General features: G+C 48.3%; 1 protein-coding gene across 1 annotated transcript in view; it reads right to left on the bottom strand.

Moving 5' to 3' along the window:
- The window catches only part of NOC2L (NOC2 like nucleolar associated transcriptional repressor), a 55,236-nt gene that overhangs the window by 9,115 nt on the left and 21,420 nt on the right, over positions 1-24,701 (bottom strand). Inside the window, exons 13-17 of the mRNA XM_059829938.1 lie at positions 20,939-21,052; positions 20,667-20,768; positions 15,677-15,820; positions 9,645-9,758; positions 4,519-4,654 (exon numbers count right to left, since the gene is read on the bottom strand). Of these exons, the coding sequence (XP_059685921.1) occupies positions 4,519-4,654; positions 9,645-9,758; positions 15,677-15,820; positions 20,667-20,768; positions 20,939-21,052 (610 nt within the window). The remainder of the gene's footprint in view (positions 1-4,518; positions 4,655-9,644; positions 9,759-15,676; positions 15,821-20,666; positions 20,769-20,938; positions 21,053-24,701) is intronic.

Here is a 24,701-nt window from a genome sequence, read left to right on the forward strand (position 1 = left end):
CACAATCCTTGGTTCAGAACATCTCCAAGCTGCTGACTGCCCTGTAACCTCCCTAGCCCGGAACATAACATTTTCCTCTTCCCTGGTATCTCAGTACACTGCAAGGTGTTTAGCTTGCACCTGCATCTTTATGCGCCTGCCTGTAACCCCTCTCCTCAACACACGCAATCGTAGCACAGCCCTGGAGCTGAAGGGCAGAAAGATTCAAGGCTGTAACACCTGGCTGGAGCCGACTTTCGCCTCTGAACCACTCCAAGGATACCTGCAGGAGCACCTGCCCCGTGAGAATCCACTACCACAATGTTATGCCCACACTGATTCTCCCCACAGGAACCTACCCCATCTGAATCTGCTCCTCAGCCCATGCCACAGTTTCTCCTACTTTCCGGGAAATCTAGGATGCTTCCTATTCAACTCCAGGGCAGTCCCCGGCGGCTCCTCCATGCCTGCGCAAGGGATGCTGTTCCGGGAGGATTCTGGAGGAGGTGCCTCTGCCAGATGCTGCTGCTGCTCCTGCTCCCCCGGGGGAGGAGAGCAGGGGCGCGTGGTTCCCATCTGGGAGCAGCACAGACTGGGGCCAAGGGCTGTGCGAGCTGCAAACACCAAACTGCTGGCGGCCATTTCCTGCAGCAGTGCCTGGGGCTGGATGCAGCAAATCTCCCGTCTCTGCTACAGCACAACTGAAAATGGTGGAGGTGGGGATGGACAAGAGGGGGACGCTCAGAACAGAAGGGAAGGTAATGCACAACTGCACCAGTGCTGCTGGAGGACAACACATTACCCCCCTTCCCATGTGCACGGACAGTTTTCATCATCTACCCTTGGCTCCCCCCAGGAACGAGTAATGGCAAACTGTGAGAATAGGGAGCTCCCCAACACCCTCAGTCTGGGAAAAATGTGCCGTTCACTCACTGCCTGGGATTGGAAAGACCTCTTCAGAAGCCTGCTCCGCTCTGAGAAATACAAAAGGTCTTTGAGGGAGAAGTTAGTTAATGAGCAAGATGTTTTGGCTAGCAATTGGGTTAGTCCTTGGGTTAACCCAAGGACTCTAGCCGCTCTCCAGGCCTACCCTCTTCCAGAGAGATTAGGGACAGCGTAAACTGAAATCAACATTTCACCGATACAGTACTTAATTTAAACCAAAAGAAAAGGTGAGGAGGGCTTTGAACAGCAACTGAGTAACAGAAAACTGATGATTTCCTAGCTTTTAGCAGGCAATTTTCCACTCCTGTGAATTTAGTCTGGGACCTGACAGGCCAAAACAACCACTAATCAGAAGAAGAACATCCTGTCAACACATGAAAGCTTCTGCCAAGCCAAATGCTGTCGTTGGTGAGAGATGGGAGACATTCTCACTATGCCTCTATATGCAACATCCCACCAGAAAGCCACAATGATGGCCAGGGCAACCATCCTCACAGATTTAACCCGTGGGGTTGCCTAAGAGGATGAGTTACAGCAACAGACCACTGCAACTATCTAGCAGGGAATTCCTTCCTTTCCAGAAGTCCCTCCATCCCCCTTCTTTGCAGAGACCCACATATCCCCAGGACTCTGGAACTGGCTCTTTCCAGTAAGAACTCTGAACAGAGTTTTGGGTACAACTGCCAAGCCTTGCTAATGAGGAGAGCATGGATGTCTCTGGGTATGGTTGACCTTTCCAGAGAGCCTCCTATTCTTTTCCCACATCAGCCTTGGCATTCCCAAACCATGCCCCTGCTTCCATTCCCAGAGCAGGGAGGGCGTAGCCCACCAGCCCCGTCTCTTCCTGCCCACGGCTGGAAGTAGTGTTGTCAGAAGGGCTGATCTGCTCTGACGAGCTTCCCAGATCCCCACAACACATCAGTGTCACAGATACTTTCATAGAATCACCCTGTCTTGGATCAGGTCTCTCCCTGTCACTTTTCAAGGAGGTCAGCATCACTGGGCATTCTCAGCTATATTTCTTGTTTTCCTCTCCCAGAAGGTCCATCCAGGCAGTCTTCCTGCTTGGATTTCTGCCATCAACTGCTCAACACATCTCTCTTGGAAGTAGTCTGAGGCTGATTCAAGATGAACCAAAGTCCTTCCATTGTCCCTGATTCTCCTTTTGCCTTATTTGAGGAGAGGAGATTGTTATGCCTTCAGACCTCACAGGTAAAGAAGCTAATACACAGGCCACAGCAGCTGCAGGGCCTCCCAAATTCCCTTGTATCTGGCCACCCGGTAGAACAATGGCCACAAAGACAGGGAACTGCAGCAAATTGAAGCCCTGGCTCCTCTGACTTCCATCTGCAGCCAGCCCTAACAGTTACTGAATGCAGAGCACGGCTGGGAACATGTCACACCCCACACAGAGTAAGAACAAGAGCTCATTGTATGCATCTCCCAAGACACGCGCTTTTCCCAGCCCCCCTGCTCCCTGTCCCTTTCGCACTGTGGAGTCACACCATTGCCTGGAGGGGACTTCACCCTGTGCTACAGCACAGACCCAGTGCTCCGCTGTCTCCACCCAGTGCCTCAGGATCCATGGTGGGGCTGAGCACAGTTGCTCCTTGAGATGGAAGCTGCCTTCAGGTCCTGTTCCCTCCCTCCAGAAAACACCCTACTAAGAACAAAGGCTATGGAGAGGCAGCTGACCCAGGAATGTTGGAAGGCAAGACCCATTACTGACACCGCAGTGCTGATACATGCTCAGCAACTAGATACGGAAGACGAGATACCGCAGCTGTGGGACTCACACAAACAGAGCAGAGAGAGCCCTTTGATATCACGTGGACCTTAGTCCTCATTTGCACTCCCTTCACAATACATGTCAGCCCCTTAAAGCTGCCAAAGAACCTCATGGACAGATGTCACAAGCACATGCACAGGCAGGGGGGTAAAAGCCATGCCTAACAAGTAGATTGCAAACCTCTATATTTAGCAGATTTCTACAGTGAGCAGGCAAGCACCAGAAACAAGGTAGAGGCTGCGTACATTAAGTGCCAGACAGACAGCTGCCATAGACCTTGTGTTGTATCATCAGTGACGTTCATCACAGATGTGCCTCGTTAGGATCCCAATACACATCCAGAAGTCCATCAGTCCAAGAAACCTCCCAAGCGTATAAAAAGTCAGTTCCTGGGAAGCACGGGAAGAGACCCTGGGTTTCCCTGGCTCCCAGCAACCTGCCTTTTGAACTGCAGTTATCACTGCCTTTTTAGAAGCCACTGGGATTCTTCTAAGACATTGACTCATATGGCAGGCAGGACAACCCCAGAACTCAAGGATACATCTCAGCAAATCATTTTGATGTCACACTGATCCCTCAGTACCTTGGTGGGTCATGTGCTCACTTCTGCTCTCCTCCCATTCTTTGCCGGGTCACCTACAAAAATCTACTGACTTCAATCTCAAGCTATCAAACAAGAGTTTTCCAACCTTTTCTTCCTGCTGTGTCACAGATGCCTGTGAGAAAGACAATGCTCATCTGTTCTGTGCTAAGTCTCAAGGTTTATCCTCACGCCTTACAATGTGCACAACAGACTAGGACTTTATCCATAGATTAAATCTCCAAACAAGAAAACTCTGTATTCCTGCAAGTCCTCCTGCTATATAAATGACAATGCACTTAGAAAACCTGTGATATCCCAAACATTCCAAATTACAAAAAGAACATCTAATTTTTTCCTCCAACTATGTGGTGAACTTCTCCGGCAGGTTCCACAATTTACTGTGGCCCTCTCGTGGTCACAGCCAGAGAGTGACATCACTCCGTTTTCTCTAGAGGCTCTAGACTTTCTTGGCTTGTCAAGAATACTTGCAACATCAGTCACTACAAAATAAACAAATCAGAAGTGCACGCAAACAGAGGATAACCATTCTTCCATCAAAGATCTTTGTTCTGGTAGCCAGCCCCTATGATAGCTGCTGTTTGCAATGACGTATGCAGCAAAGACCGAGCATGCTGTCAGGTAAAACAACATTCTTACTCCTCTTTTATAGGTGTGGAAACAAAACATGAATTTCTGCACCTCCGCTCACAGTGCAAAAAGACAGCAAACACTTTTATGTTCTCCAAGGTGAGACTTCAGCCCAGAACCTGCAGAGGTTATAAGCATGAGAAGGAGAACTCGCTCTTTGGGAATTACAATATGAACCATGGCTGCGACTTTGAAGCCTATGAAAGCAGGTTCTGTGTTCAGCAAAAGATCCCCTGGTTCTTGGGCTGTCATGTTGAGGTCAGTGTCTGTGACAAAAGAAAGGTGCTAAGGGGAGGAGAGAGTATGGGTCATGTACAGAAGACGACTAATGCAGGACTAAGGCTTTAAAAGGAGCTGGAGTGACAAAGTAGGAGAGGGAGAGAAAGATAAAAGCTTACCACCTACCTTCTGTCTGTCACTTTAAAAAGCCTCCAAAAGGCACCATCATCCTGTGGTCTCTCCCTGACACTGTATCTTCTGAACTGAACATGGCCAGCACACATCCCCCTTAGGGCAGGGCCATATTGACCCACATCATACAGAATTCTGGACAAGGAGAAGCCCAGCCCCATACCTTTTATAGGGAATCCAACATTCTCCTCATCAGAGTCACTCTCCAGCTCAAAGAGGTCCTTGAATTCCTTCTTATCTTCCTCCTTGCGTTCATCTTGCTTCTTACGCTTAATTTCTGGGAAGTTCAAGTCTTCAAGCTGGAAAAAAACCACAACCAACAGTAAGAACAACCTTAATTTGTACTTTTAAACATAAAATGCTGAGCTTAAACACAGGAACTTGGCTTTGCCCAGTTTGTGTAAGCCACACTGCCAAGAACAGTTGGGTCTGCCTGCTGCCAGCTAAGGGAGCAACAGATAGATTTGTGAGTCAGTTACAAAGGTGAACGATACATGCAAAGCACCACTGCTCTATTGATCTTTACCTACTAAACTACTTTTGCTAATGGGCCATCTACTGCTGGTACCTTAGCATGGATAAAAATGCAAGACATCCATGACAAGCTGGCTGTCCTAGGTCTCTGGAGTGAAAGCCACACAGGCCCTGTAAGTTTAGGCAGCCAAGCACAACCAAGCCAGACTGCGCTGGTCATCTCTGAAGTAGCAGTTTTCCACCAACGCCAAAAGCTGTGACGGCTATAGCAAAGCCACTGTCTTTTTGGCTGCAGATTTCAGCACAGTTAAATGGCAAGGTGCTGAAGATGCTTAAGGTCTGTCTACACCGTGGCTTCCCTGGTTGCTAGCCCTTAAGGAGATCAATGGGCCAAGAGCCTTGCTGCTGCAGACAGCCAATATCAATGCCATTAAGTACTTGCAATTGACACCACCTCACTGCTCTTTACACCTCTCCGGAGGGGGATTAGGGGGAGGATTTACTTGCAAGGGCTCAGGCCAGCAGGGCAAAGATAATCAGAATGCAAATTAAATCCCAAGTGCTCTCTGAACATCAGCTGCCCGCTGCCTGTGCCTGGCTGCACACCTCCTGGGAAGCACTCATGCATTAGCACACATTAGCTTGCTTGGAAACATTCGCCCTGCGAGTAATAACTCATTTGCTCTCTCCCACCCGTCAGACCACCCCTCAACACACTCCTCTCTGACCACATCCACTTCAACCCTGCCGTGAGCTTCCCCCAGCAGGAACAGCAGCAACGCACAGTCTATATAGAAAGGCAGCTCTCACCAAAGACAGAAAAAAAGTGAGAGTACGGGGACGAGGGGGAGAGACAACAAGAGACATGGAGACACGCGTTTCCTCCTGCAGCCAATTCCAGCAATTTCTCCCAGCCTGTTTCACGGTTATGGTCCCCAGCTGGGCAATATTGATTCTGGGAGCTGAGCACTTACAAGCAATAACCTACAGCACCAGGATGGAAAGTCAGAAGCTGGGCAGAGAAAGGTAGAGTGGAGCAAATCACCAACCACCATTTGCAGGCTGCTAATTTTAAATCATCTTCCCACCTGCTCTTTTCCACTACGACATGCCTCTCCTTCCACCAGCCCTGCAGAGACCTGCTGGGCTGTCTCTGTGCTGGGAAGACGCGTGAAGAAAGCAGCACATGACTGGCTTTCCGAACAGCAGTCGTTGCATGCCAGAGAACAGACTTGAGAAGCAAAACGCAGCAAGAGCAGCAATCCAGAGTCACTGCCAAACAGCTGCCCTCAGCTGACCTAATGACAAACTGTAACCATCCTCTTGCCTCAGGTGGCTATGCTCCAGCAATCTCCATTGTGGGGCAGGGCAGCTGCTACGGTGAAAACATTTTCCTTAGCCCCTACCAGTTCTGGTGGACAAGACAGGATCATGCTTCACTCCTCTCATCTGTTCTGGCATACAACTTTATGGAGGGTGGGAGGGCAGAGGGAGATGCTCCAGCAATACTGATTCAATGAGAGGCTCCAGAAATAAAACACAAAGGTCTCAGAAGCTAAAATATATCAGCAGCTATGCTTCTAACCCAGCATTAGGCTATGATCACAGACACAGTCCCTGTATCTGATCCCTTTCAGTTTATACGTTCCTTGCCTCTGCAAGTGCCTCAGCCAGGTCACGCTGACATCATCCCAGCCTCAGGAAGAAGCACCGGTGCTTCCTGCAGCTCAAGACCTGGACCACCATGTCCTCCTCCCTCAGTAGCTCCATTTGGGTCAAGGCCTCTCATGTCCCAGAGATGGTCACATCAACAGGCAGTGCGAAATGTACCCTGTGGCATGTCATCAGTATGGCTGAGCTGACTCTGGCAGTCTCCAGTCACAGGCAGCACCTTTGGACCCTCTCCTGTGCCAAGAGCCATGCTACCTGCAGAGTCCCTGTCTGGCAGCATAGGTAGCTATCACTCTTCAGCAACAGCAGCAGTTAAATATGAGTCCAGCACTGCCTAACCAGGAAATAGTTGAGGTTGAAAGTGTCACAAACAGAAGCAGAAACCCAGTTTTGACAAGAAACAACTGCTGCACCAACTGCCCAAGTCCCTGTTGGCTAGTCCTGTTCTCCATGGCCCCGGTCACTGTTACAGCTCAGCAGCAGTAAATGAAACGCAAAAATCATCCAAGGTCTTATTCTCCCTCCTCACACATCCTGAGCTTGGGATGTTTCCATGGAACACATCACTTAGTAGATTTAAAGTGGAAATGGAACTGCGTATGAGTAAAATGTCTCCGGTAGAACGGTCTTCTCCAATTCTCCAAACTTCTCCAGTCCAAGGGAGCAAAAGAGAGAGATTTATCTCAATATTGTGAAAATTTTCCCCAGTATCCTGTGCAGGGCACGTACAGCAGGGAGCTGTTAACTGGGACTCCTTTGTATTTTCATACTGCCTAGGAAAAGTCCCCATTTCCAAAGGCAGCCTACAGTTTTGGGTGACATCAGTACTGGCTGAACTCAACCTGAGCATATTAAAAAGGACCTAGTGTTGAATCATGCTGAGTTGTGCTATCTCCAACTCCACAGGAGTGCCTTCAAGATGGGCACCTCAAAATAAAGGCACCAGAAAACCCTACTAGCTGCAGAGTGATCACAAAGCAAAGGAATGAGACTTGTACTGAGCCACAGCTCACAGATACAGCCTATGTTCATCACACAGTAGCAGTAATTAGGTAATTTGGGGGCCAGTCTTTTAATCCCCAGCTAGAAGGTTACTATCTACTGAGTCTCACGAAGCCGATTAGTCTACATCCCATTAAAAACCATTGGGAAAAGCAAATGGAATGGGCAGACGGGGTCAGCGTTGTTATATAAGGCAAGCTGCAGCTCACAGCAGCTGAGAGCCAGGCTGATTTTTTTCTGTTATTATTTTTTCCCCCCAATGGCCGCTAATGGGACATGGATTTTCCCAGCCCTAATGGGCCTCATGGTGTTCACTCTCCTGCTGGGGCTCACAATGCCGCATCATTAAGCTAGCAGTCCCCACCGAGAGAGACAACAGCCCCATTCACCAAGCAAAGATGTCAGGCAGCCACAGGCCTTTCGGAAAGCTAACTCCAAAGTCTGTCTCTCCCTACAGTTTATCTGTTCAGCCCACTTTCTCCAAGAAAGTCCCTGTCACTGCCCTGCAGACTTCCCCTGGTTTCAGAAGTCACCCTCTTGAGCCTTGCTATAGGAAAGCAACCCCCCCTCAAGGGGACCTCTCCACCTCAGCTGGTCCTGGCCACCCCAGGGAGCTCCAGCTCCCCTCCTCCCTTTAACATGAGAGGGGGCTTGTCCAAACTGAGGCCTGATCTCCTCTCCCCTTGTGATAGCTGCTTCAGTACCAGGGAAGTGTCAGCTCACACTAGCAGGGCCAGTTTTAGGCAAGAGATTAGCCCCACTCACAGCCACCACTTCTTGCTGTTTCTTAGCTCCCCCCACCAATTTCCTTTCTGCAAAAGTCACATTCTCCTGCTGGGTTTGCACAGAAAACAAGCGTGCTTTTTGCTCCCTCTGCATGGCTGCCCCAGGGAATTTCAGCCTCCTGTCCTTATCTCAGGCTGGTATATGATACTGAGCATTTCTAGGATCTCCCAGGTCTTCTACCACACTCTGGGACTTGGCTCAGAGCCAATCATCCTCATGTCCCATCGATTATTTTAATTGTTCCCCGCCATACGGTGGAGACACCAATTATATCTATTTCCTGCTCCCTGGCCAAGAGCCTAGCTCAGCCACTTTCATTGCATTAGCATCGAGACAGCTTTCCTTTAGACTCCTAATGTAAGCAAGCTTCCACCCCCACCTTCTGCATCCTGCAGTGCAGTGCCATGAGGAGTGGCCAAGGATCCTTCCCTTGGGCAGGAGATGTGGGAAATGGCAGTGTGAGCACTTCTGTCCAGACAGCAAGTCCCACCTCACAACCAGCCACCCCCAAATGCGTGAAAAAAGAAAATGCAAAATAGAACTAATCTCTGATATTCCCTTTGGTAAGAAGATAGGCATCTTCCCCTCCCTACTTTCTTGCAAAGTTAGGCTTTAGCATGGCAATCCAGTCACATTCAGCAGAGCTGGAAAAAGAGCTAAAGGCCTACAGGAGCACAAACCACTCTGTTTTACTATCAAGAAAGCAATGCAATTTGCAGGCAATGATGCAAACTGCCCAAAGCAATGTGAGAAGGCCCATGAATGTGGGGATGAACACACAGAACAGGAACTGTGTGTACAGTCTAAACTTCAAAACTACATCACACGCTTGTTCCAAAAGCAACATCCGCAATAAGGCTGTTGCCCCAGCTGCTCAGGCACAATCGAATCTGTTACCCAACCTACCCCTGCCAGTACACACAATTGCTCCATCACTACTGTCTTCAGCTTCCCAGCCTTGAATTACAAAGGCTGCTGTACCAATGGGTCTTGAACAGCATGAGCCTAAAGAGGGAGAGAGGGAAATTTACCATAGCACTACTTCACCCTATCTCACCTATCCTCTATTAACTTGGGGAAATGAACAGGCTACAGGCAGGGGATGCAGATGTTGCTCCTAGAGATCCCAGCAAGACAAATCCCCAGGGAGCTGAAGACATCGGCTAGGCTGCTGTCCAGCCACAGTCATGCTCCTTCCAAGAATGCCCAGCCTACGCACCCACACAGCTCAAGCCAATTTCAGCTCACACCAGAGGAGCAGGTTTTGACCAGCCACCATCCTGCTGCCAGGACGTGGCTCTCTTGTCTTCCCGTGGCATAGATGATGTCCAGTTCAGTTAGGCATTTCATTCTTACTCTTTCTTTGCCGCTGATTTCCAGCTGTATCTCCTTCTCTCTTAGCTTCTTCCACTGAGTATAATACTTGGTCAGAGGTGTCCCCTCCTCTTTGACCTGCTTCTCCCATTGCTCCTGTGGAGAGAGAGGGTGCAAGTTTAAGAAAGGTTTTCAAAGCAGTTTTCTAATACAACTTTAGCAAGTCGCAGGGAGTCAAGAGCAGAGGTTACGACCCTTTCCCAAACCACCTTTTTCCCAGCTTCTGGGGAGGAAAATGGCAACCATGACTAAGAATGCAAGCAGGACCAAGTGTGAATTCAGGCATCACAGTCATTTAAGCAACTACTGAGTCAGGAGTGGTGTGACTGACAGCCTTCCTTAGGTAAAACAATGCCTGGGTACTGCAGGGAAATCAAAGCAAGCCAAAAGATGAAATGGACAGGTTGGCCAATGCAACAGCTTGCTTATGCAATTCCAAAGCACAGGATACCAATGGCACTGAAGGACAGCATAAATTCCTCAGAAAGGATCATCTGTATGGTGGTGCATAAGATGCTTTAGCTTATGGAAGATCACTACATTTTCTCAGCATGGTGGCCTGAAATGTGAGTTCCCAGATTCCTATTTCTCCCTTCTAGAAGAGGCCTGATTCTCAGAATTGCTGAGAACTCACAACAGGCTCTCCAAAAATCAGCTCAATGCCTTCTGGGATCCACTATTACTATCTTGGCCTTGAACATTCACTTCTACTCTAGCTCTAGTGAGAAGATACTGACACAGAAGTCAAGTCAGATGATGCAGCCTACTGTAATGAAAAAGAAATTACTTTAACTGAAACCTGAAGGTAGGAATCAAAGGGACAGATCAGAGGATCTATCAGGACAAAATTTGTCCCCTGCTCCTTCAATGGAGGCATTTGATCACCTGCTCAGTTCTCACTTTTTAATTTAGAAAAACCTCACGCAAGCTTTTACAAGACCTCAGTATCAAAGATGTCTGATTGCCTGCTCCCCCTGTTCTACAGCTAAGTGTTTATTTTTGAAACAAACATTCCCCTGCAGGGTCTTGGACTCATCCCAACCCTGAGAAAGCAGAGCATGAAGAAGTACCGAGCCTGTTTCCGCTGTCCAAGCAGGGAGAATAACGAGGTGCAAACTCCGTAAATGGTGGATAGCAAATGAGATGGTTAAAAATTCTTTTACGCTTCAATCATTTGGCATGTTAGTGCTGAAAGGGGGGTGGTGGTATGTCATATTAAAACACATTCTTCTTAACCTGCCAACATCCCTTTAACTGAAAACCCACACAGAACTGTACCTGTTAACTGGATTACCACAGTGCCCAGAGGCTTTGCATTACCCCACAGTAAAAAGTCAATCTAATGTAAGCTGAAAGACATGACATGCAAGTAGAAATTGAAACAGGCAAAGGAGGGAACAAGCAACAGGAACAAAGGTTACAATAGATAAACTCAAAGGTCAACACAGATCCAAAACCAGTATCCTGAATCCAGGGCTGAGAACAAATCCAGAGCTCTGTTATGGGCAGCTGTGTGTACACAATGCTCCCATATGAGGGTGGAAACAAAAGGCCAGACCATCTTCACAGCAGAAAGCACAGCAGCAGCTCAAATATTTTTCAGCAGATCCCAAATCAACTGTTTCTGGGGAGCTGAGCCCCAAAACTAGGGAGCTATGATGTGTTGGCTGCAGCCTGTGAACCAAGGTGCGGGAAAAAGTTTCTTTAAAGAGCAGTGTGTGAACAAGAAGACAGAAAGGGCAGGTCTCCACAACGGATAGCAGCGCAGAGCTCCCAGCTTACACAAATAAGCAAGTAATCAGTGTATATAGTGAAGTGAAATACATCAGTCTACGCCAGCTCTTGATTTGGCCCGTCACTGGGAGGGAAGTAGAGATGATCTGTGGTCTCTGCAGCTGGCACCAGGAGCTGAACTTTGGCAATTAAACGGCGACCAGCTTGTGTCACCTGCACTCTAATGGCGCAGAATCTATTTATGCATCCTACAACAGGCGCTATCAATACTGCATCAAGCCAAACAGGCCCTTTCTGGTAATCACAGGTCCCAGACTCACAGCCCCCCCGGGACCGTTTGAAACACGGCTCCAGGTCTGCACGGCTGGAGCCTGCGTCTGCTCTCCGGTCTCCTCCCCGGCGGGCGGACTGAAAGCATAGCTGATGTATCGCCGACTCCAGCAGCACTTGCAGCGGAGACGCCAGCCAGCAGACAGCACAGCTTTGCTGTCAATCTGACCCACCACTATCGCAAGAGGAGTACCTCCCGAGGAGTACAAAGTCACCCCATTTATAGATCAGGCTCATATCAGGCTGCCAGCGGTAATCAGGCAATTTGTTGATGCTGCTTGGTATAGACAAGCTTCTGAGAAAGACTCTTCCTACAGAGCGCAAAAGTCTATTTGTTCTGTCTGATACAGCTTTTTTGGTTTTAAAGTGTGCCGGAATCCAGAGATTAAAAAGACCATTAAAACACTCCCATCTTTCTTTGAGAACACCTCAACAGGAGTTTTGAGAGAGTGGATGCCATCACACCCACTTCAACCATTTGCAATTCTCCTTCTCTTACTGCTTTTGCACCACTGTGCTGTCGGGCAACACCCAGCATGAATCAAGCCCGCAGTGCTAGCACCTGTACAAATGTAACAAAGATCATCACCCATCTGAAATGTGAGATGGGGATGAATGCAGAAGATCTGGAAATCCCATGGAAATGAGGCAATGCTTTCCATCAGCTCATTCCCTCACTTCACATTTCATTAAGCATAACAGCCTGCTGGGCTGTACTGTTCTTAAACGAAGGTTCCCCAGCTCAGTGCAAGGGTCTGCCTGGGAGCCACAGAGCTGTGACACAGCCCGGCACACACTGTGGGTCCTGGTGCACTCTTTTCCTTCACTACGTTTTCCCCTGCCAATCCAGGGCCCACACCTAGTGCAGACAAACCTAAAATCAGAGCTGCACATTATGCATCTGGATTCAACTTTAGCTGCAGGCTCCACCTTTTCTGGCTCCCCTCACAAAGACCTTAAATAGTGTAGTAACCTATTAGCATTGTACTCTCAAAAAAGCACTGACTCTCAAATATTAACCTGCTTCTTAAAAAAACCAAAACACAACAGTAAAGTTCTCAATCTTAAAACAACGTGGAAGAAGTAAGGCTGAACACATCTGGTGTGCCTATCTCTCCATACCACAGTTCCTGGGATGCAAGGAGGTATCTCTCCACAGTCCCGCAACATTAAGTAAAACATTGCACCACTATGCTCCCCCCGCAGCACTAAGTTCAATCCACAGACTGTTTCGTCTTTAAAATTATATAATATAGACCCTTAGGTAAAATCCAGCTTTCTAAAGCATGCCCACTACTCAGGAGTGCAGATCCAATCGCATTCACAACCTTTATTCCTCTCATTTAAACCTATTTCTCTGTAATTCCCCCCATTAAAGCTGCATTTTACCATGTTGCATGGAAGAATTAGTTCAGAATTTGGACTCTGCTCCCTACAGTAAAGCAGGCACAAATGCATGGATGTGAATACCAGAGAGCATTTGCTTTCAATTGCTCTTGCTGGCAAGGGGGACAACCAAATACCTCCCCTCAGCCCTCCCCTTCCCTTTTCTGGAAGCATTTGCTCATGGTAAGTGCCAATGCCCCACATATCTTGGAGACAGCCTGGCAAACTCAACCCAGACTTCAAGGGACACTCCAAGTCATTCTGGGAAGCCCAGTCTCTGTGGGAGCTTTGGCCCTTCTTGGGAATCTACACCATCTGCTTGCAAAGGCTTAGGAGGAAAACACAGGGCCACCTGAGCACAAAACCTGACCTCTGGGCACAAAAGATAAGCCACTACGGCTCTTCCACCCCACAGAAGTACCGAGTGGGCTGTTTCCTTTGCTCCCAGGAGCACTGATATCCCATTAACCGAAGGAAGAGAAAGGTTCCCTTCTCCCATAGGACACCACCACAGTGCAAAAATACAGATTGCAGTGGCAATCCAGGTATCCTCCCCGAGCAGCACTTTACACTGTTGCTCTATCCCCTTAAATGGCAGAACAGCCGTCTCCAAACAGGCTTGGTGAACCGGTGCCTGCTTCCCTTAACCAACCTCCCTTACTCAAGGCAGGTGCCCATTCCTGCCCCTCCAGAGCCAACCCTGCCTGATTCATGCTGCTCAGCCACCCAGATATCCCTGGGAAAGCAAGTGCACCAATGTCAACTAGGAGACATACAGGCAGCAAGATGTTAAAATAATCATGTAGTTCTTACACAAGGGACTGCAGCCAGAGTTGCTGGGAAAAGCAGACAGTGGCAGAGTTGTTGGAAACGCTGTTTTATTTAGCCAACGACCTTCCCCGCCTCATCTGTTTCATGGAGAGCTCTAGAGGCTGAAATCTCTGCCTCTGCAGAGTGGGTGAGTGGTCACAGCACTGCCCGCAAAAAATACAAAACAACAAAACCCTAACCACTTCACTCCAGATGGGAAGCATAATCCCTTCAGCAAAACAGTCCAACCCAGAATGGCATTTACAGAACCAAAGACTACTCAGTCACTTCAAACCCAGTTCCATCAAACCCCTTAATCCCAGAATAGCGCTGCTGTGTCCTGCCATTGATATGTCAGGATTTCAAAGGCTAATTTTCCTGCAGCCCCTGCCCCTTAGTGTCTGAAGACAAATTAGTGTGCACTGCAACTTCTGCTCCGTGCTCAGCTCCGTGCCAACAGGTGGAGCTTTCAGTGATGCGGAACTCCAGACTTTCCAATGATACCATGTGGCCAGAGAGACCACTCTGACCCATCAATTACCTTGCAGACAGAAATATTTTCACCTCTCTCCTGCCAGGCAAGGAAGAGTCAGACCCACCACGTCCTCTCACACAGAGAGGCATGCACACACAGAGTTCACCAGCTATCAGGCTTGCAAAGGCTGCTGTGCTAGATAAAAAGCAAAGATAAAATGCCCAACCCAAAGGACACACAAACAAAGCTTCATTAACAAGACTTCCTTCCCTTGGGCTTCATATACATAGGGCCTGGATTTCAAATACCTCGGAGTTTAGGTCAGGTCAACAGGTCCCCAGAGAAGGATGGCGCAAAGCAAAAGAAAAAAAAGCTTCAAGCAAGGACACTGAAAGGAATGTCCTGACAATATGCTACACCATCCCTCAGAGGACCTGGCTCAGAGCAAGCAGACTCCTGAAGCAGGGAAAAAAAAGCCTGTCAGCCAGATGGCCAACTATTAGCTAACACACCCTCTAATATACTGTTTTCTAGCTGTGCTACACTTCATTTCCTAAGATAAGAGGGGGGTCTCCATCATCACCTTAGTCACTCCTCTTCCTCTCATCACTAAGGTAGAATCCTCAGCATTTTCTCAGCAGGCTGGATGCTTAGGCTGCAGACAGAAGAATGTACCAGCATCTCTCTTGAGAAGCAACTGCAGTGCCCAGGATGCCTGATCACTGTTCTTACAGCTCCTAACTTTCCTGATTCTATAGCTCTGTCTCCGCAAGGGCCCAGGAAAATGGGGAAAGGTTTGCCTCAGGATCCTAAACAGCTACATATCAGTCTGCCGGTGGCTTGGTTCTACACTGCTGGAGACTGGTCTCTACAGACTAGGAGGAAACAACACACTTAGAGAGGCGGCAGAATCCCCCCTATCACTTTAGGCACAAACTGGCACCCACGTATCAGGAATGGGATGATGAAAACCAAGAAACCTCTCGGCAAAAGAGATGCCCCAGCAAAGCAAGGGCGCTTCCATGCATGTGTGTGCATTATAAATAATAGAAAGGTATAATTTATGGACTCTGTTTTCCATGAGGCTCGTAGCTGCAGAGTCTTGCCCGCTATAGCATCAGAGCCCTGCCGAGTTCAGTTGTTTGTGAACATCTGCCCCACCCCACACACTCCCGTTTCCATGATCTCGCCGTCCCTCCTCCCTCTGCCACCCGCTCAACCCCAGCAGCCGGAGTCTGACTGTCTTTCCAGGAAGCCCAAATCGAAGTAGCAGACTCACCACAGACTCCCCGCTGGCCACGCCAAAGGTAGCTTTCTGACGCCTGCTGGCGATGTAGGCAGAATTTTCCTGCAGTTTCTCCAGGAGCTGCCGGATAGGCTTGCAGTAGTTGGCAATCTTGCATTTCTTCAGGAAAGATTTTAGCTGGGAGAAGGAAAAGAAAGGAAGAATGAAAGCAATGTAATAGTTTCCATAAACAGATCCCATCAGCAAAATAGCATTTCCTACCCCAGTGACAGACAGCATGGGGCACCTTTTCCCTTCAATTCATACCAAACTCCAATGTATCACCCATAATCAGCCCTGGGGGTCCTGCCACCCTGGGCTGGGAGGATGCAAAGAGTTGCAGCGACAGGCCAGATGTTTGTATGCAATCCAGCACAGGTGCCTTGCTCAAAAACAGCTTTTTGCACCCTTTAATACTACTTCTTTCTGAAAAAAATGTATCAGTGGAGTTCAAGGAGCCAGCAGGAAAAAAGTCTATGCTCTCTGAGGCCTCAGCTCCTAGCTGCCGTTGTAGTTACAATATCACTGTCTCCTGCTCAGCCAACTAGTAAGAGGGATGGTGGACCAGATGCATGAAGAGCTGGAATAACAGTGGAGGCCTATGGATGCTAGATGGCCAAAACCACAGGGAAGGCAGGATTAGAATGGGAAAGGTGTCTGTGGGTTAAGACTGTGGAACACCAGTGGATATTGGAATGGGAATACCAAATACGAGAGGCTGTGGATGAGACTGATGGCTGGAATTGAAGGCAGAGCTTGAGAAGAGACTTAAAATTGGGGTGGAAGTGTCTGTGACTGGGAGTAAGGGTCTTTGGCATAGCTCGGTGGGAAAACTTGGTGCTGCTACAGCAGCAGAGCCATGGGTCTGGACAGACAGCCATCTGCAGAGTCACACGGGGTGAAGTTTACTTAACCTCTGAGTGTACCAACCCAGCTCCAACTGGCACCACTGATTTTCTAAGGGTGCAAACCCACACACCCACCACACAAAAATTTACAAAATAACCCTCTCTGTGGACAACTTGTGCAGCATGTGCCTAGATAACTCTTTCTTTTAGACCCAAGGCCTTATGTGTAACCCTCAGGACAAGAGCCAGTCTGCCAGGAAACCACAAATCCTAATGCTGCCTGAAAGGGCAAGGACCATCCTACTTAAAGAATTTGCTCCTGCCCTCTCTCTGCATCCAAAACACACCTCACTATTCTCAGACAATGAGAATTCATTATAAACAGGGCATGTTTTTGTGTTGTGTTTTTTTTTTTTAATCTCAGTAGCCTTGTCCTCAAGCAAACCTCTTTTCTCCCCACCAAAGAAGATTTCCCCTCCCAATACAAACCACCCTCCAACACCACTGCACTGTTCTGACACCTCCAAACTAAAAGCTGAAGCAGCAGTGGACACTCTTGCTGACAGAATGAGAGATGGGGGTGTCCAGATTGACTCGTGGCTTGAATTCCAGTTTACTACACTGTCTGCTAACAGTTTTCACCAATCCCAAGAGAAGATTCTAAAGTGCTGTCCAAATTCTGCAAGCCAAGCTCTTTGCTAGAGCCATATATATATATATACACACACACACTACACAGACACTTGATTTAGAGGAATAGATCCAACAAGGCAAAAGAAAATGGTTAACCACAATGGAACCTTCATCTCAGCTGGGACCTGCAGATGCTATCATGATAGAGATAAAGGGTTTCTAGTCAGCAAATACAGTACTGCCTTCTCTATTTACAGCTTCAAATGTTCTGCCTCAAAAGACAGAGCTGGGGGAAGGAGGAAGATGTCTCCCTCCTGTCAAGCCTACATGTTGGCTTGATCTTACATGCCAAGTTGGTAGGTATTAAATGTTAATTAAGAGGTGACAGTCACACCTAGCCCCTCTCTGTCAGGACACTGCTTTCCTGATGGGTATATTGCTGCAGGATCTGCTCTCTGCTACACATGGAGCATGTCCCCCATTACCTAGCAGCAGGGGCTTCTCTCGTCCCTTTATCCCCAGCATACGCCCACCTGCCATCATACATCCAACTCAAAAATGGGAGTTAAAATGAACACCCCTCCCCCTTTCCACAAAGCAAACAGCCCATCAAACAAGTACAAAGGAACCATCAGCAAAACTATTCTGCTGGTGAAGCCTGTCCTACCTTCACCTCCCTTTCTAAAATACTTATTTTTTTATAGGTGCTGCATATTTATCTCCACTGAGAGATGCATTTGTCATTCGATTTATCTCACTTGATCCCCACAGCTGCAGCCCCAGATCCATTTCATCCGCTGCCACATACATTATCATTTTTCTTTCGTTGCAGAAGTGTCACCAGAAATCCTGCAAAATCTCAGGCTCTATCTGTGCAGTTTGGTGTTGTGTGTTCGCTTTCACAGCCGTATGCTTCATTTCTTCTTTCCCCCTCCTCTCTCCTACCCCTGCAATCCCTCACAGTCCCACCACTATCTGCCACAGATATTAATGAAATGTAATGAGATCTCAGTCCTGTGTTAAGAGGCAGGGAACAACCAAGAAGGTAAAAGAAGACAGAGGAGAGAGAGAAAGGGACTCTGTGTATGCCGTTTTCCACTCTGCCAAATACAACAACCATATCTTTCCAGAATAAAAGCAATCAGAACATACGCGTGTATGTGTGTGTGAGTATATGTCATTAACATCTCACATCGGTTCCTAGCTAAGCAGCTCTGTGATTAGCGGGATTGATTCTGTCGAACTGCCAGCCTTAAACACCAATGGTTTATACCAGCAGAGACCACAGCGAAAATCTAGCTCCTCTTTACTGTAAACGACGCAGGGAACTATAAATGATCTGAAGCAGCTGGGCGTGTGTGTTGCAGGGAACCCAAATCAAGCCCAATCCCCCACTCACAAAAAGCAGAGGTACCATTCGACTCAGGAGAGAGAGCAAGCAGCAGTACAAAAGGCTGCTGGCAAGGCAAACCAGCACCTCCTGCCCTTCTGCCTAGCTGCAAGTCATGCCTAGATCATGCCATCTTCTGCCTCTACCCAGCAGTACCTACCCCTTATCGACGCCTGCCCAGTTTTTCCCTTTAACATCCCACCTCTGCTCTGTGATGCCTGTCAGGGCTCTAGGGAAGGGAAGAGGCAGTCTCTTCCAAGGCTCCAGCCACGCAGGCTCTGCCCTCTGAGCTCCTTACCAGCCTGTGTAGGCAGTGACCACCATGGGGTCGTCCCAGCGGCTGGGCAGAACAGAAGCCTTTGAACTGTTTCCCGCCCCAACTGGCTCTCCTTTCCTTTGATCTGCCCGGGTGCTTCCTGCCTTCCAGGCAAGGAGGTTTCAAAGTTCAGCTTGAAGGCACTTCAGCCTAGCTTCTCCCAAAGCCGCTGACCAGAAGATGAGGAACGCAACCCTCGCCAGCTGGAACACAGCCCCTACGACACGGCACTGTGAGAAGCGTGAGCTCATCGGGGAGGAAGAATCAGGACAGATGGATTTTTACAGTTAACTGGAACTGTTCCAGGAGAAAAGCCTCCCCCCCACACTTTCCCGAAGACTCTGAGATTTTGGGAAGCTAACCTCAGCACCCCAGCCCAGCAGACGCCACGAGGCTGTGGTTAGTGGCAGCCAAATAGGAATACGATAGCATTAATTCTCTGCAGAAATACAGGCTGGTCCCAGGGTGTGTTTGGAAGCCACAGGCCGCTTGGTGCCAGAGTGCCGTCAGCCGTTTTTCATTCCAGCTAGAACATCGGCTCCGACAGCTTCGATGCTCTCAACAGCTGCTGGCTGAGGGGAAAGGCTTTGTTCGCTGCCGATAAGTGAGAAGCACGCAAAGCGAGAGCAAGCACAGGAGCTGCTCTCCTAGCACAGAGAGTGCCTGTCAGCTCACATTAGCCAAAGCAGCCTACTGCCAGCTAGGCAATGGCCTGTGCCAGGCTGCCGGGACCGAGCCAAGAGTCATGCGCCTGACAGATGCCAGCCTATTACATACAGCAGAAAGAAGAAGATTTGCCTCCCAAGCAGCCTGTGGGTCCCAGCCGAGACATTGCTCCCACGTCAACCAGAGGCATCATAGCAAGAAGTTATGCAGACACAGGGGCTCATGGCAGACACTAAAGCAAAGCAGAGGTTCGTGTCCCCATGGCGGCTACGACAGCAGCCCTCTGCCAAACTTGTATGACGCCTGCCACTTATGAGTTAAAAATAGAAAGGACTGGGAGGAAGGGAGGGAACAAGTTCCAACACGTTTGCACTGAGCAATCTTACTGTTCAAAGCAGAGAGATCACTGCTCATTCAAAACTGAAGCCACCCAGCTAGCAAGGTATTAGGGAAGGATTATGCACCCAGATGCACAGCACTATTAGGCAGTTTTACTGCAGACAATGAAGTATGTAAACATGAAGTAGCTAGGAAGAACACCCTGCACGGTGGAATGCCAGGGGAGAGGCAAAGGAGACTACTTTGCAGTACTGCAGTTAGGTGCAGCAAGGAGGAGGGATGGAGACAGGAATTGTACTGTTTTGTATAGAGGGACCTAGGGAGAAAGTGCCCCAGCTGATGGAGACGCTGTGAAAGGAGGGAAGATTGCCATCTTGTGGAGAGCACATGAGGGAGGCTGTAAGGCAAGGAAAAGTATGGGCTCACAGAGCACAGGTACTGCTCTGAGACAATGCAGCAGTTCGGACAACTCTGAGTTGCCAAGAACTCATCTGCATTTGCTAGTCAGAAACACATCTCCACAGCAGTTACGCAGCCCTCTGTTCCGCTTTGGCTCCCAAGAGTGGCTAACTCCACAGCCACTTTCACCTACCTTCAGCCTCCTAATTAGATGTAAAGCCTCTGTTCCTCCCCAAGAATCCCCCAAGACGCAAAGAAAAACTCTAATTAAGAAAAGGTAAATGGCTCTCTCCTCACATTGTGAGGACCACCTTGAGTTCACTGTTAGCTTAAATGACTTTATCCTGCTTCGTGTGTATTCATGGCATGGCCAAGAAGCATCTTACACCTTACCTGAATGACAGTGGGGAGAACCAACTCTGGGAATCCAATGCTGTAGGCTTGGCAATGGAGATACTCAAGCATCAGGTCATAGAGCTGTTCAATGAGTCCATCCTGGGTAGGGGAAGTAGAAATAGAGATATCAGATAGGAACTAAACCCTACAGTGCCCAGATTGGGAAATGAGTCTCCAGCCTTATGGGGCAGGAACACAAAGCATATTGCTAGGCAACTCTGTTGTTTACAGAGAAGCTGTGCACTGTTGGCTGCTGGGGTTCCACTTACTCGGAAGGCCTTCTCCTGCAGGTTGGCATTGGAAAGCTTCAAGATTACTGCGAAGTTTATAGGCTTAGCGCTTATACGTCCTGGCTTCTTGTTGAAATCCACTTGTTGGAAAACCTACAACAGAAAAAACAGTGCGAAGATGATCACACCGCAAAACAAAATACCAAATGACTCAACTAAGATCATGCAATTGATGGCAGAGCTGAGAAGATGATCCAGAAATCCTGATTCCTGCTTGCCTGTTCTGATCACTGTGCCATAGCTTTCTTAAACACCCTAGCAAGGGACAGTTAGGGAGCAAACACCAACCACACTTGAAGCTTTAGACACCTGAGTGTCAAAGATGCCACAGAAGTATGAGGTAAAAGGAAACCAAACACAAGCAACAACACAAGAAACTAGAGGTTTGTTCCTCAGACCCACGTTTCTAATGGTCAGAAAGATCGTACTACAAAGCTTGAGCATATTTTGGAGCTGTCCCTTAAGGTGAGAAGCTTTTCAACAGCAAGACTAAATGCTGCTTACACCAAATCCATGACCCTTTGATCGTCACTTAAATAATTGTCCCAGGAAGCAGAGAGACCGGTAAGTCCTTTTCACAAACACCCTTTGCCAGGCAATGTTTCTATTCTAACACATTCCCCATTGGCGTCCCTTGTACCAATTATAACTGACAGCCTTTGAATAAGTGCGTATTATTCTCCATGGACACATTTCATTTTATAGCGAGGAACATGGAGAAAAACTCGTCCCTTCCTAGAGTTTGAGAGGAGACCATCCACCCTGCTCATCAAAATGATGCGCACACACAAGCTCTAGGCTATAGCTGGATGCCCAGTAGACTAGTACGTAATATCAAAAGGCAGACCTGCACCTTCAGTTTTGTGTTTCTGCAGAGCTTGTTTAATGATAATGGTTGAGGAGAGGAGTGTTTCTAAAACAGAAGCTATGAAGCTTACACAGCAGAAAGAAGAAAACAGAGAGGAAGTTTACATATGTGTGTGTGACGGTCTCTCCAGGGTGGCATCTCGAGTTTGGTTTTAATTAAGAAGAGCCATTATTTCCTTAAAACTTAACAAACTGTAATCAAGACCAAGAACTACGAAAGCCTTTTCCCCACTCCCTCCTTTTTGGAAGGGGTTTCCCAGCTTCACTGGGGGAAGCATAACATGAATCAATAAGAATTTCCATCCTTCGCTTCCCTGAAAGGCTACATTTGGCCCACAGGAAAGCTCTCTTCAGCTGAAATCAGCTAGAGCCAGAATCTGCCTTGGTCCCTACCACCCTGGGCAGACATCGGGGTACACTATCCCAGTAAGCCTGTGCGCTGTGCTGCTCTTCCTCTGAAGCTGTGACACAGGAAGGAGGAAAAGGTTTCTAAAGTGAGCAGCAATGCAAATATGCCCTTTCCCAGCCTGGTAGGGGCAGACCTCAGGAGAAAGATTTAAGAACTACAAAAACTATTTGATTCGGGGCAGATTCCCAGAGACCCCCATCAGGGGGTAACAAGTGGCAATCAAGGGAGGTGTTCACTAGCAATGGGATTTGATTAAAAAAAAAAAAACCAAAACAGCCAACAATTAGTAATCATTTGCATATCTGATGACAACCATTGAGGGGGGCTGATGAAGAACAAATCTTGCCCACCCACACTTTTGAACACCTGAGAAGCAACCTACAGTTCCTCTCCCTGACCCCAATGCTTTTAAATCAGACTCCTGAGCAGGAAATAATTTCTATTCCCGCTATGCAGCAGCAACACATTCATCATCAGACCCCAACCAGCCCAGCAACATGGGGATGCAGCGTGCTGATTGCTAGAGGGTGAGGTGAGGAGGAAAGGGAGCGTGTTCAGGTCACATGGATGCCCCCAGGCCAGAAAAGCATGGAGACGACTATTGATTTTTTACATTTTATTTGTCAATCCAGGTTATTTGGAAGGGAGGGACAAGCTTGGTGGCTTGTGAAAACAAAGAGCCCTAGCCTAGGGAATCGATGCTATAAACCTCGTTATGCACGGTTATTTCTTTGGCCAAAACAGTAGTATTGATCCCCGAGGTCAGACGCATTAAAGCGAAAGGTGGCAGGCTCTGTGGGATCCTAACGTGCCACTAGGCAAGCAGGGAAATGCAACCAGAGGTTTTGAAACTCTCCCAGGAGGTGCTAGGGAGCTGCTCAGGACATGTGGGAAGAGGGGAAAATGTGGTTCCCATCTCAAGACTGTGCAGAATGGATCAGCTAACGGCCAAACTGAAGGAGAGGATGAGTGATGTCTAGGAATCCTGTGGCAGGGTGGAAATGCAATAATGAGGGACTACAGGGCCAGAAAATGTCAAAAGCCAGCAATTTGGCTTAAGTGATAACCACTAGCAGACAGAGGAAAGGACAGGGCAACACAGGCAGGAAGGAGAAGGATTTTTGGCAATCTCAAGCTCACAGTCGATTTCCACGTGGCTAGCTGGAAGGGTACTCAGATATACAGTTTACACTACCACAGCGCAAAACAGAGAACCAACTCTGCACCCACAGCACTCCCACTGTATTGCCCCATCTGCCCCCCATTTCCTTCTCTCAGGCTCTAGCAAAAGCCTCCTGGCATCTGCTTTGATCACCCCAAAGCTGGCTGCCCACGGTCAGCTCCCAGCAGGGACACAGTGCTTTGCTGGGCACGCTGGCAGCTTTCCCTCAGGTCTGTCAGTCACCCTCCCACTTAACTAGGCTCTCTCAGCCCTTCCCTCAGTGAAGCTGCTCCAGCAGACTCTGATTATGGTCAAGTTCAGACAAGCTGGCCAACTTTCTGCAGAAGCTGGCTTGAAGCACTCAGTCACAAAACAGTTAAGGTTGGAAGGGACCTCTGGAAGTCATCTAGCAGGGTCAACTAGAACAGGTTGCTCAGGGCCATGTCCAGGCAGATTTTGAGTATCTCCAAGGACAGACACTCAACTATTTATCTAGGCAACCTGTTCTAGCCTCACCATATAAAGTTGTTGGCTTCTTTTTTTTCTCTCCAATGCTTAAATGTATTTCATTTTCTGCATATTGCCTCTCATCTTGTCACTAAGTGTCATGGAGAAAAATCTGGCTTCAACCTCTTTATTCAGAGAATGGTTGAGGTTGCAAGAGAGCTCTAGAGCCAGCTGCCCAGGACCATGTCCAGATTGCTTTTGAGTATGTCTAAGGATTGAGACTCCACAACCTTCCTGGGCAACCCATGCCAGTGCTCAGTGATCCTCACATTAAAAAAGTGTTTCCTGTTGTTCAGACAGACCCTTCCATGTTTCAGTTTGTGCTTGTTGCATCCTGTCCTGTCACTGAACACCACTTAAGAGAGCCTAGCTCCATCTTCTGTGCACCCTCCTTTCAGGTATTTTATACACATTAGTAAGATCCTTCTTGAGCCTTCTCTTCTTGAGGCTAAACAGTCCCAGGTCTTGCAGCCTCTCCTCTCATGATAGATGCTCCAACCCCTTCACCTCTGTGGCTCTTCACTAGACTCACTTTGGTATGTCCGTGTCTCTCTTGCCCCAGAGAGCCCTGAACTAAACACAGTACTCCAGCTGTGGTCTCACTGGTGCTCAGCAGAGGGGAAAGACCAGTCAAACTGCTGCAAAGCTCTGCCTAACGCAGCCCAGCATGCCGTTGGCCTTCTTTACTGCAAGGGTGCATCGCTGGTTCTTCGTCAACATGTTGTCCCTGTCCTTTTCTGCAAAGCTGCTTTCCAGTCAGCCCCCAGGATATTGTTATTATGGGGTTACTCTTCCTC

The sequence above is a fragment of the Gavia stellata genome, chromosome 27 (assembly GCF_030936135.1).
Source record: "Gavia stellata isolate bGavSte3 chromosome 27, bGavSte3.hap2, whole genome shotgun sequence".
Classification (NCBI taxonomy): domain Eukaryota; kingdom Metazoa; phylum Chordata; class Aves; order Gaviiformes; family Gaviidae; genus Gavia; species Gavia stellata.